The 11,008-nt window shown below is 32.6% G+C and overlaps 2 protein-coding genes across 4 annotated transcripts; one reads left to right on the top strand and one right to left on the bottom strand.

Moving 5' to 3' along the window:
• Positions 1 to 602: 602 nt before the first annotated feature.
• LOC125069497 (disks large-associated protein 5) lies at positions 603 to 6,109 on the bottom strand. 3 transcript variants are annotated; one of them, XM_047679011.1, is made up of 9 exons: positions 6,041 to 6,109; positions 5,737 to 5,825; positions 4,649 to 5,579; positions 3,793 to 3,935; positions 3,553 to 3,711; positions 3,301 to 3,460; positions 2,976 to 3,175; positions 2,805 to 2,876; positions 603 to 2,244 (listed from the first exon to the last, which is right to left on the bottom strand). In XM_047679011.1, exons 1-9 carry the CDS (start codon positions 6,042 to 6,044, stop codon positions 1,741 to 1,743), a joined length of 2,262 nt encoding a protein of 753 aa, XP_047534967.1. In that variant the 5' UTR covers positions 6,045 to 6,109; the 3' UTR covers positions 603 to 1,740. The 3 variants fall into 3 exon arrangements, with proteins under 3 accessions (XP_047534967.1, XP_047534968.1, XP_047534969.1); XM_047679012.1 differs by having other exon boundaries at positions 4,649 to 5,597; positions 5,673 to 5,825; positions 6,041 to 6,097; XM_047679013.1 differs by having other exon boundaries at positions 5,673 to 5,825; positions 6,041 to 6,097.
• A 384-nt stretch (positions 6,110 to 6,493) lies between these two features.
• Positions 6,494 to 10,799, top strand: LOC125069343 (diphosphoinositol polyphosphate phosphohydrolase 2). The gene is made up of 3 exons (XM_047678808.1): positions 6,494 to 6,934; positions 7,011 to 7,166; positions 8,707 to 10,799. The coding sequence occupies exons 1-3, from the start codon at positions 6,836 to 6,838 to the stop codon at positions 8,920 to 8,922; spliced, it is 471 nt and encodes a 156-aa protein (XP_047534764.1). The 5' UTR covers positions 6,494 to 6,835; the 3' UTR covers positions 8,923 to 10,799.
• The last annotated feature ends 209 nt before the right edge of the window (positions 10,800 to 11,008 follow it).

Raw genomic sequence — 11,008 nt, 5'->3', positions numbered from 1 at the left:
CCGGGAATTTCCACTCTCCAACTGCCTCGTGTTTTATAATTTGAACACAAAATCTTCATATTATGTCGTTTCAATTGAGATGATTTTTTGTTTTTATGAAGTATTGGGGGTCAATTCTACTAACAAATGGTCACATGATCGCCATCCAATCCGAATTCAAACATTGGAGTTTAGCCACTTTCCTATTTTTTAATATAATTATCCACTAGGGGCAGAACAGTTAACAATTAAGTTTAATTTTAATACGGTAAATGGTGACATCATATCTTTTTGGTTCAATAACCTAGTCGGCATGGGTGGGCACAGCCCGATGTAAACATGGTGCCACCCGTAGGAAAAGACTAGTAAGCCATAATTTTATCAAAACCAATATATGTTCAAGTTTTGCCCTACAAGCTAAACGAAGCTATAGATGTAGAAAAGTCGAAGTTTGATTGGAATTGAATCGGAAAGGTTCGGTAACCGTTATAAAATAGTACAATGGACGCCAGGCCTTTTTTCTAAATCTTTAATTTTCAATAAATAGAATTAAGCAATGAGATTTCGATTGTTTAGATATTACAGTAACTTTACAGCGGGACATAACAAATCAAACGGATACATTAAAAGTTACGATTTTACTTCTATTCAAACATTCTAAATTAACTAAATATCATTAACATATATTTAAAGATGTTAAACAAAACTCAGTCAGATGCCTTACATATTTTTCATACTATATTTATATGACATATAACTAGATTACTAAAATGTCATTCTTAAATTATTTAAACAAATCATGCCTCTTAGCCTTATATGCAAGTATTTGCAATCCACTCGACAAACGGAAGCAAGACATGACAATGAGGTGGAACAAACAAAATAAAATATTTAACAAGAAATACGAAAAAAAAAAATTCAAAGCCGATTTTAATATTACAAATAAAATAATATTGTAACTGAAATACAGTAAAGAAAGAACTAATTCATTTGTCACAGATGTTTTCTTGTAACAACAGATCTTGTAAAATAACATCCCACTGCTGGGAAAAAATGATCTCCTGTAAAGAAAGATTCAGAGTTTCTTTGCCAACATTGTATCTAAGATTAAATTAGCACGAATTGCCATATTTTAAATCACCAACGTGTTGTAAGCGATGGGTCCTTCCAGTGCTCAACGGTAGGCAATGTATTGTTACAACTTTATTAAATCTTTTAAAGTAAACCCAACTAACTTTATGTCCGATTTACACAGTTAGATCAGTCGAAACCTTATGGCACGGTTATAATTTTTTAAATTAATAAATCCCTTCCCCTATTGTGGCAAATAATAATCAATGACGATCGCTGCGACATGAACCTCGAGTTTAATTTCAACGTTAACACAATTCACTAGATTTTGTTATTGCTATCCTATAGCTAAAGTTTTTCTCAATTTTGGCTGATTTAACTTCTATATTCCTACCTATTCCTGATGATGAGTTGAACACTTCTATAGTTTTTTTTTATTTTTATTTGGTAACATCTTCTATTAAACAAGCGTTAATAAAATTAACTTACGTTAATCGCCAAAGCGTTAGTGTCTTTCAAATATCGTGTATATTTATAAAAAAATTGTACTTCGTCGAATCTTATTATATGAACATCAATAATTATCGTTGTTTCATAGTATTTATCATAAAATAAAAGTATGCCACTGATGTGAACAAAATGACGAATTTCAACAGACAATACTAGTAACACAATTAAACAGGTAGTGAATCACGCAGTAACATCTCGCATACTGGAACTCTTTCGCCTCGATGACCTTTTAGGAGTCTCCGTTTTGATCTCCTCCACGTTTATTTCTACTTCCTGAAGTGCCTTCTTTCTGGAACTTCTCTTCTTCCCTTCCTCGTTTTCAGCGGTCGGTGTCTGGATGCTCTTCCGCATACTCCTCGTCTTCACGGGGCTGCGATCCTCGGTCGCGTCTTGTCTGATCAATTTGGACTTCCTCCTCGACGACTTGTTCTCCTTGCCTTCCACTTCCTTCTCGACGTCCATCGACGACAGGCCGCTGTCCGCGTTCTGATCTGTTTCTATTTTCTCCACGCCGGTTATATCCGCTTCATTCTCGGATGAGTGTTGCTTGTCTACAGCTTCCGATTCTGATTTATCGAATAATACGACTTTAATCGATTTCTTTCCAGATTTTTTCGTCGATTTAAGGATGCTTCGGGCCGGCGTAGCGTCTAAATTTATCGGTGTTAGCGGCACGAGGTCCTGCTGCAAATGTTCATTTATTACATACATACACTAATAAATGGAAATAAAATAGTTTAAATTAAGAGTAGGGACCGAGCTTTCGTAAATTTTCTATTAATTCTTCAAAAGATAACAAACTGCAAATGGCGACAAAAAATATTGTCTAAAAGAATAGATAATAATCCAATGAAGGAATATATTAACCGACGTTTATAGTTGAAAACCATTTAATGTATTCGTCTTCATTATTATTAATATCTCAACTTGTATTTGTAAAAATCATATTTTAAGCCCTCATCAATTACTTATAAATCCAAGTGTGCTAGAACAATACTATTGAATAATTCCATGGCCAGTGCTATTCCAACCACAAGAAAAAATCTAAGTAAACCACTTTATAATTGCATTGACGCGATATCGTCGAGATCCCGAATAATATATGATATATATGGCGTTTTGTATGTCGACGAAGTGGACATAAGTAGTTAAGTGAAATAACGTTATATTATATCTAAAGATATATATGAAGTCAAGAAATGTGAAATTAATGAATTAGGCATTAGAAGCGTTTTCGTACTTACCACATACAATTCATTTTGTTCAACATTCTTGCCGATCAGCGAAGCGCGAAGCATGGCGAACGAAGCTGAATTCTGTTAGTGCACAATATTGTGGTATTGTTAAATATGAAACATGACAATTGCAAAATGTGAGGATATAAAGTATTTTACAGAAGAATAAGTGCCGGTTACCTTAGAAGCGGATTTGTTAGCCTCATTAGACAAGACCGCCTTCAGGAGACTCGGCTTGCTAACTGGAGTGGACGCTTGCTTGGGAGACTTTACGGGCGACTGGACGCTGAAAAAGCCAGCTTCGAACGTTTTGCTCTCCTCCGCTGTGTTTTCGACGGCCGGCACGTCGACGTTATGATCTTTCTTGGCTTTTCGGGCAGCTGTTTAATCATTTACGAATAAATATATTGGTATTATATTTCCTTTCGATATCGATTATAATGATGATGACGTCAGTCTGTCAGCCTGTCATGTAGAATTACTTAGAACATTGCTAGTCACTTACCGGCGATTATGTCCTTCAGGCGGCTGGTGGCGGCGGGTCTGCTGCGGCTGGCGGCCGGCTTGGACGCTACCTTCTTTTTGACCTCGACGGGTTGCTCGTCGACCCACCCTCGGGCTCGCATCTCCTCTAGTTTCTTGAATCTCATGTCTACATTTTCAACCTGCAATTATATTATTAAATTATTATTAAAAAAATCATAAAAATATAAAAGTGAATAGAATGCCTGGTGCAGGGGATGCGGGCGGCACTCGCCTGCATGAAGACCATGTCCCAGAAGCCGTGCAGGTCGGTGGGCGTGACGAGCGCCTGGTGCGGCTCGGGGCGCTCGCAGCGCGCCAGCAGCGACGCGAACTGCTGCAGCTTCTGCGACATCAGCAGCCGCGCCTGCCCCACCGCGCCCAGCACCGCCTCCTGCCGCGAGTGAGATAGAGATGATACAATATACAAATAATAATTGGTTAATGAGAGTTTTACTGAAATATATTAATTTACCTGTACAGCTTCAGGCAGGGCGATCTGCTCCAGTATCTTATCCCAGGTTTCACACATCTCGGAAATGCGCTTGATTTCTGAGTCGAGCTGCTTCCTGAAGTGATCCACGCTGTCTATCTCACATAGATCTTCATCAAGCAGACCTTTATAAATACAATTTATTTAAATATAATTTTTTAAAACCGATATATAATTTAATATCAATAAAAACAAAAAATATTTTTAATATTTACAAAAATCTCCAGAACTTTTACTATGATATATTCTATCTTATAACTGATTATTTATGTCATAACTCATTATATGCAAGACAAACAAAATAAACATCTTATTATATTGAATATTAGTAATAGATTGAAGGAATATATATTAAATTACATTTGGAACTTAATAATCATATATTACAATAATGACATGTACATTATATTGAAAAATTGTTTGATCACAGAAGTCTGTCTACCTACTGTAAATGGAGACAGTAAATTTTTAATTAAGATCTGTCATCTTCATACATCTAATCTACTTTCCATTACTCATAAGTAGCAAATAATAGCTCTACTATAATAAAGTTATAGTTACTACGACACAAAGCCTTGAATATAGTAATGGAGCGTTAGACAAAATAGTATCAACCCTCCAGAAATTATAATTATAGAAGCAAATAAAAAACAATCTGAATCATGGTAATATCATATAACTTTACCATCAATAAGCAGTTTCTATAGTCGATTCTAATCACCAAAGTCTATAGATCTAGTTCAATCAATGGTAGTTTTAAATCAAAGGTGTGGGTCAACTTTACTCTCATAGCTGTTGGTATATAGGACATGTTAAAAAATATAATCTACTTTGATACCTTCAACGATTTTTTTCTTCATCTCCTTCCTTGCATTATCTTTTCCACGAGACAAAGTGACACAGGGACTTATTTTCTTAGCCTCTTCAACTATTTGCTCTGGTGTCATCGGTAAGTCCATTGACTTGGGTGAACGCAGTTTCTCTTCTGAACTAGACTCGCTTTTAGGAATCTTGTTCTTAGGAGTAAACATCTTATTATTTTGTAGAGACTTTCTCGGAGTTTTGGTTTTATTAACTGGAGATTTTTCACCCAAATTAGATTCCAAGCTGGAACTTGAAGTTGATGAAAAAGATTTTATTGGGCTTAATGCTTTTTTACCCTTATTTGATTTTTCAGGTAACTGAGATCGACTTCGTAAGTTTCTGGGTTCATGTTTTGCAATAGATTTTGATTTAGCAGTCTTAGGTGCTTTTGCAGGCAATGAATGTTCAATAGAAGCATATTTTGTGTCATTTTGTGAATGGGTCGCCAAAGTGGGTATCTTAATCATATTTTTAAATATTGGTGGATTAAAGGTAGCATTTTTTGGTGCAAATGATTGTGTCATATATTTGGATTGTTTGGTTTCAGTTTTAGTACATTTCTGTTTAGAAATATTATTTGCTGAGTTTTGTTTAGATGACTGTGATCGTGTGACTCGCCCAGATATACTGGGCAAAGGTTTCGGTGGTGGAGGAGGAACAAATTTAAGTGGATTATGTGGTACGCCAGCTATAAATGGCTTCTTTTTCTGTAATGAAGCCTCTTTTTTCTTCTTCTCCTTTTCTTCCTTCCATTTTTCCAATTGCATCCGCCTGTGCTCTATTTTGGACAATACCTTTTTTACAGGCACTGGACTTTCTGTTCTTGGAAGATTTCTGATTTTATCAAATACTGATAGACGAGTACTTTTTCTATTTCTAATGCTGTTTTCTAGCCGTTTTTTCACCTGTAAATCAGGAGTGTACTATCAAAAAAGTTATAATCGCTTGTTCCTTTAAAAAAATAGATAAAAGAAGCATTTTACATGGATGTAACCTACCGCATGCATGATTATCAAGCTATGACAGAGTACTTAATGATTAATATTAAACTGGACACTGTACCCCGCCGGCTACGCTTACAAGCTGCGTAGGTTTGTATTTGTGCTTCTTCTCATGGTTCTGCAACAACGCACCGAAATCGAAGCTCTTCTCTGAAAATAAATACGTTTTAGTAATATCATTTTTATTACATTAATTAAAATATTTGGAATAGATAAAACAAAGTACAAATTTTAGCTTAAAAACTTTTAAAGTTGTTGAATTTAGTTCGCATACTTTATTGGACATTATTATTTTATTAGTAATTGCTTTTAAAAATTGCTTCATTTAAATCAAATAATAAAAACGAGTTTAAAACTATTCTTACCCATTAGATGAAACCTGAAAAAGAATTAAAACACAAAATCTATCAACAATAACTAAGATTTCAAATAAATAACTGTCACAAAAATCACGAAATTATATACCACAGACAATCTTAGACTTTTATAAAATATGTAATAAGGCAATATCTTTAAAGCAGAATTCTCAATTATGTATAATTTATTCTTAAAGAAATTTTAATAATATAAATATTACTTAATATATTAGAAAAAAATTTAGTAATAAAAAAAGACAGAGTATTTAAAGATATTTCGACATAATGTATTTAACATAATATTCAGTTTTTACATATCTAAAGTTGCTTTCTGAACTTATTTTTATTTATAAATAATAATAAAAACGAATAAAAAAACGCAAAAGGGTAATTTCAACTAAGTAAATGGAACACAAAAACAACCAGTATTATGGCAATATTATTTTTAGCTTCCGGCTGTCAGCTGATAGACTCGTCGTAATATTGCTTTCCAAAACCTATTTCGATTTTCCCAGAGAAAACGTCAGGCACCATTCAACATGGGCTTGAAATTCGCTATCAAAAGCTAGTTATAGCTGAAATATTGCTCTAATTGTAGTGTTATTGTTATTTTAGTTTCATTTTATATGTACATTGTGTAACTCATAAATTAGTCGAAAATGGATACGTTTATCTTAGGATACTTCGATTATGGCGTTTGTTGATCACTAAATAATTTCGTTCGGTTGATAGTTTTCTTTCCATTTGATGTCTGCTTTTCGTTTCTAATCGTTTGTTTTGTTCGTGTTTACGTGTTCTTTCGAAATGGTTAAGGAAAAGCCTAATTCAATACGGATATACGACGATGAGGGATTTAGGCGCCGCGCGGCTTGTATATGCGTACGTTCGGACGCCGAAACGGAGGTTAGCATGGTATTTTTATTTAATGATCAGTGATTATGTGGTGAATTTTCGATACTATCGTGTATTTTGTGCGTAGGTGTTGCTTGTGACGTCTTCGCGTCGGCCTGACAACTGGATTGTGCCGGGTGGAGGCGTGGAGCCTGAGGAAGAACCGTCGGTGACAGCGATGCGTGAGGTGTTGGAGGAAGCCGGTGTCATCGGCAAGCTGGGGCGATGTCTGGGGGTTTTCGAGGTAAATGTTTTTATGTTACGTTAACTAACCTAACCTCTTGACAGAAGCACAAAGAAATGTCAACATTAGTGCATCCATATGTTGTCTATGTGTGAATACTCTTGAAAACTGTTTATCTGATCAATATTAATTGCCTCAAATTAGTTAATACGATAATAGGCATGTATATATTTCATATCATACTTTCTTATTTTATTCATAGTTCATATACAGTATTTCTGACTCAGGAAAAACAATATTACAATGTGTGTTTTATAATTGTCTCAAAATAGATAAAAGTAAACAACATACAAGTAGTTTACTTATAAAGTATTTAAATCGATCACTAAGGAAAAGCTTAGCTTTTTAAATGATGTAATAAATAAATATATAATCTAATATTGAACTAGTCAATATAAATATTTATCACAACTAATAATTTTTTAAAGATAATAATTTTCAGGACAGTAATAATTAAAAATTTTAATACAAGTGTTTATACATATATGTATTCATCATATGTATAAGAAGCGAAGTATAACTTTTGTATTTTTGGGACCGGCAACCCAGTATACCTTTTTATTTTTGTTGAATGATGAGTGAGCTGGTGTCATTACAGGCATAATAATGCAAATTATATTAAAAAAATATATATATATTTATATTTTTTTATATATATTTTTTTATTTATATATTTTTTTATGTATGTGATGTTGTACAATATTTATTTATTTATGTGACAGCTTAAAGAATTTTAATATTCAAAACAGATATATTACAAAATAATTTTATATAAATAAATAAGGGGTCATCAACCTTATAAGATTAGAGTTAACACAGTAATATGAAATTGTTTATATAAGTATATCAAATGAAAAAATATTTGACATCTTTATGTAAGATATTAAGAATTAATTTAAAGTTACCTCCCAGTTCCTGCCCTTGAAATCGAAATTTTCGAAAATTCTTCCTTAATAAGTGCTGTGAAAAAGTAACTATGCAAAATTTAAATAGGACCTTTAGTTTTTTTTAGTTCGAGATGGGTATGGTACATCTATGGTAACCCATAGTAACATGCCTTGGCAATGTAAATAGAAGCAAAATGTAACATTAATTTCTGAAAAGTATTTTTTTCATTTATAAACTTTGCAAAAAAACTTATTTAACAGGTTATATGAAACATGTTTGTCATATTATGGTTTTTACAAAAACTATTTCTTTTATATAATTTTTTTATTTCTTTTTCTTCGTACAGCATCATCAAAATTCACTTAAAATAAGCTATTATAGTAATGAATAGTAATCATTTTAATTGGTTTACAGGGGTGTGACTTTTTAATCCACTTTATGCCTCTGCTCAGAGATAATTGTTTCACAACTTCAAGTAATTGCCTTACACTCATTTTTTTTGTAGTTATTATTGAAGGAAAATAAATGGACCATGCATTTAAAATTTTACAATTTAACATTATATACATATCAACAGTTTCAGTAATTGTACCATTAGGCAAAACATTCAAATTTAATATTAATGTTATCAATTTTAATTTTCTATTTTCAGAATCGAGAGCACAAACATAGGACAGAAGTGTATGTAATGACCGTAACACAAGAGCTAGCTGAATGGGAAGACTCCCGGCTCATGGGCCGTAAACGGCAGTGGTTCTCCATCGACGACGCGCTCGCGCAGCTCGCCCTCCACAAGCCCATCCAACGCCACTACCTGCAGCAACTCAAGAGGTCCAAACAAAACAAGCCAGATGACCCGGGTAGTTAAGCTCCTACACCACCTAGGTTAAGATCAGACTAAGCATTGCACTGCGTCTATAAGCTTAGATTTATGCAGTGCCGTCTTATGTTACAATACAATTGTCACTGGGTACTCCGTAATACTTAATAAAAATATTTTTTTGTACCCAGTTCTTTAACACCATCCTGGATAAAGTTTAATATAGACGAACTGATGAACACTATTTTGTTATAAACATTGTTATACATAGTCCGTAGTGTATAATATTTTCAATAGATTTTGTTCTACTTGCCATTACAATATATCGACTATTTGTAATTATATGTTATGACATTTTTGTGTTTTTGAAATTGAATATAACTCGAGTGATTGTAATCTGCACGTGCCCTTGAGTCATACTTAGTTTACATAAGAAATGTGACAAAAACATAATGTGGTGACTGTTGTGCCTCTCTTGTTTACGAAAAGTTGAGAAGAATCTGTCTGGTGTTGTTTCATTTTACGATTGAATTTTATTGTTTTTTTTTTTCTATTTTCTTAATATTAAGGAAAAGTAATAGCGTTCGAATGTGTAAATATTTGTGCGATTTTTCTAGAATTTAAAAGTAATCCTCATGCACCATATTACATTGGACTTAACATGTGTATGCATAAAGCAACAAATCCACAATGGCTATTCACAGAAACTGAAAGGAATCAGAATTAAATTTTGTGGTCGTAATTGTTGTTTTAAAAGCTAATTATTGCGCCATTGTGGCTTGACGCCTTAAGTGTGCACACAAAATAAACTAATTATTAAAGCGAGATGTAAATAAAGTCATATATCTACATTATATAAACTTGTCAAATTTACAACTAAGGCTTATAAAACCACGGTAATACTCATGTCGCAAGTATCTATGAGATTTATCATTACACGAAATAAATTTTCAACATTGCTCGCAGTACCGGGTGATTAAGACTACGAAATTTCTACTAACCTCGAATTGGGCCTGAATATATACTTTTTAAATGATGGTTTTATTTTAATCTTAATCAATTGTAATATAAATTTTCTTAAATTATCACCAGCAATGTAGAGTGCATCATTAACAATTTTTTATCTTATACAAATTACTCGACCCATATCATATCAAATGTTCGACTTCCAAGTTTTCAGCATTTTATAAATTATATTTAATATAAAAGACAAATGGACAATAACTACCACTATGTATTGAAAGTTAAGATTGCCATTATGAGGATTTATGGAATTTATTAGAGAAAAACTTTCTTGACATGAATATTACCCATTAACTTTTAAATACATGTCACAATTTTCAAATCAAAATTTGTAAGATAATTCAATAAGTAATAAGACATTTTTTAACCGCAACTCCATCGAATCGATGAAATTGCTGTTCAGTTTAATAATTATCTTCACTTAGTTTTAGCTTTATTATAAACATTAAATTAATTTAAGAAAAGCTAAAATTAATAGTGGGGATCACGATTTTTATTTAAATATAATTCGTACATTCAATGAGAACTATTGTATTCAAATGATTTCTAATGTGCTAGTTAGTATATTAAAATGATTTAAAATATAGTTCTAGAAATATATTTGATCCTAATTTGAGGAAGGATAATAAACTAAGACGGTACTGCAATTTGTCTATGGCTTCACTGTTGTCTGCCTGGCTCAGAAGACAACTATAATCAATCGCTAGACACGTAACTCTTGTAACATCCATCTCCTTTTGTCTATTTTTACGTATATTTTTATACAGCGATGGAATAAATGTTAATTTTATTTTGTTAGCATTAAAACGAAAAGACATACAATCTCTTATTTTTATTTAAATTAATGTTTTTTTTTAAGATTCCTGAATGAGTTTAAAAAAATAAATTTTATATTGCTCTTCTGAAGCGTTTCGTTATTGTCTCAGCCTTATAAACCTTCTATACGTTTATTGATTCCAAATAAACGGCTCTACATCCGCTCGACTGCTGTTCAAAGGTTTTCAGAAGATGAATTTAAAAGAAATTTCGTTATTCTCGTATTAATACCTAATTTTACGCAATAGAATTATTTTAGAATTGAAAACACTTATAGTAATATTGTAATGAAATA

Source organism: Vanessa atalanta, chromosome 15 (assembly GCF_905147765.1).
Source record: "Vanessa atalanta chromosome 15, ilVanAtal1.2, whole genome shotgun sequence".
In the NCBI taxonomy this organism is placed as follows: domain Eukaryota; kingdom Metazoa; phylum Arthropoda; class Insecta; order Lepidoptera; family Nymphalidae; genus Vanessa; species Vanessa atalanta.
The sequence above is the reverse complement of the archived record's forward strand: the minus strand, read 5'-3'. Positions and strand labels throughout refer to the sequence as shown.

Bases quoted from the DNA above. Each gene is read 5' to 3' on its own strand.
- LOC125069497 (XM_047679011.1), bottom strand. The intron at 5,580-5,736 runs GTACAGTGTCCA...CCTGATTTACAG, and splicing joins TTGTAAGCGTAGCCGGCGGG to GTGAAAAAACGGCTAGAAAA. The intron at 3,712-3,792 runs GTAAATTAATAT...CACTCGCGGCAG, and splicing joins CCCTGCCTGAAGCTGTACAG to GAGGCGGTGCTGGGCGCGGT.
- LOC125069343 (XM_047678808.1), top strand. From the start codon at position 6,836: ATGGTTAAGGAAAAGCCTAATTCAATACGGATATACGACGATGAGGGA. The intron at 6,935-7,010 runs GTTAGCATGGTA...TTTTGTGCGTAG, and splicing joins GTTCGGACGCCGAAACGGAG to GTGTTGCTTGTGACGTCTTC. The intron at 7,167-8,706 runs GTAAATGTTTTT...TTCTATTTTCAG, and splicing joins GATGTCTGGGGGTTTTCGAG to AATCGAGAGCACAAACATAG.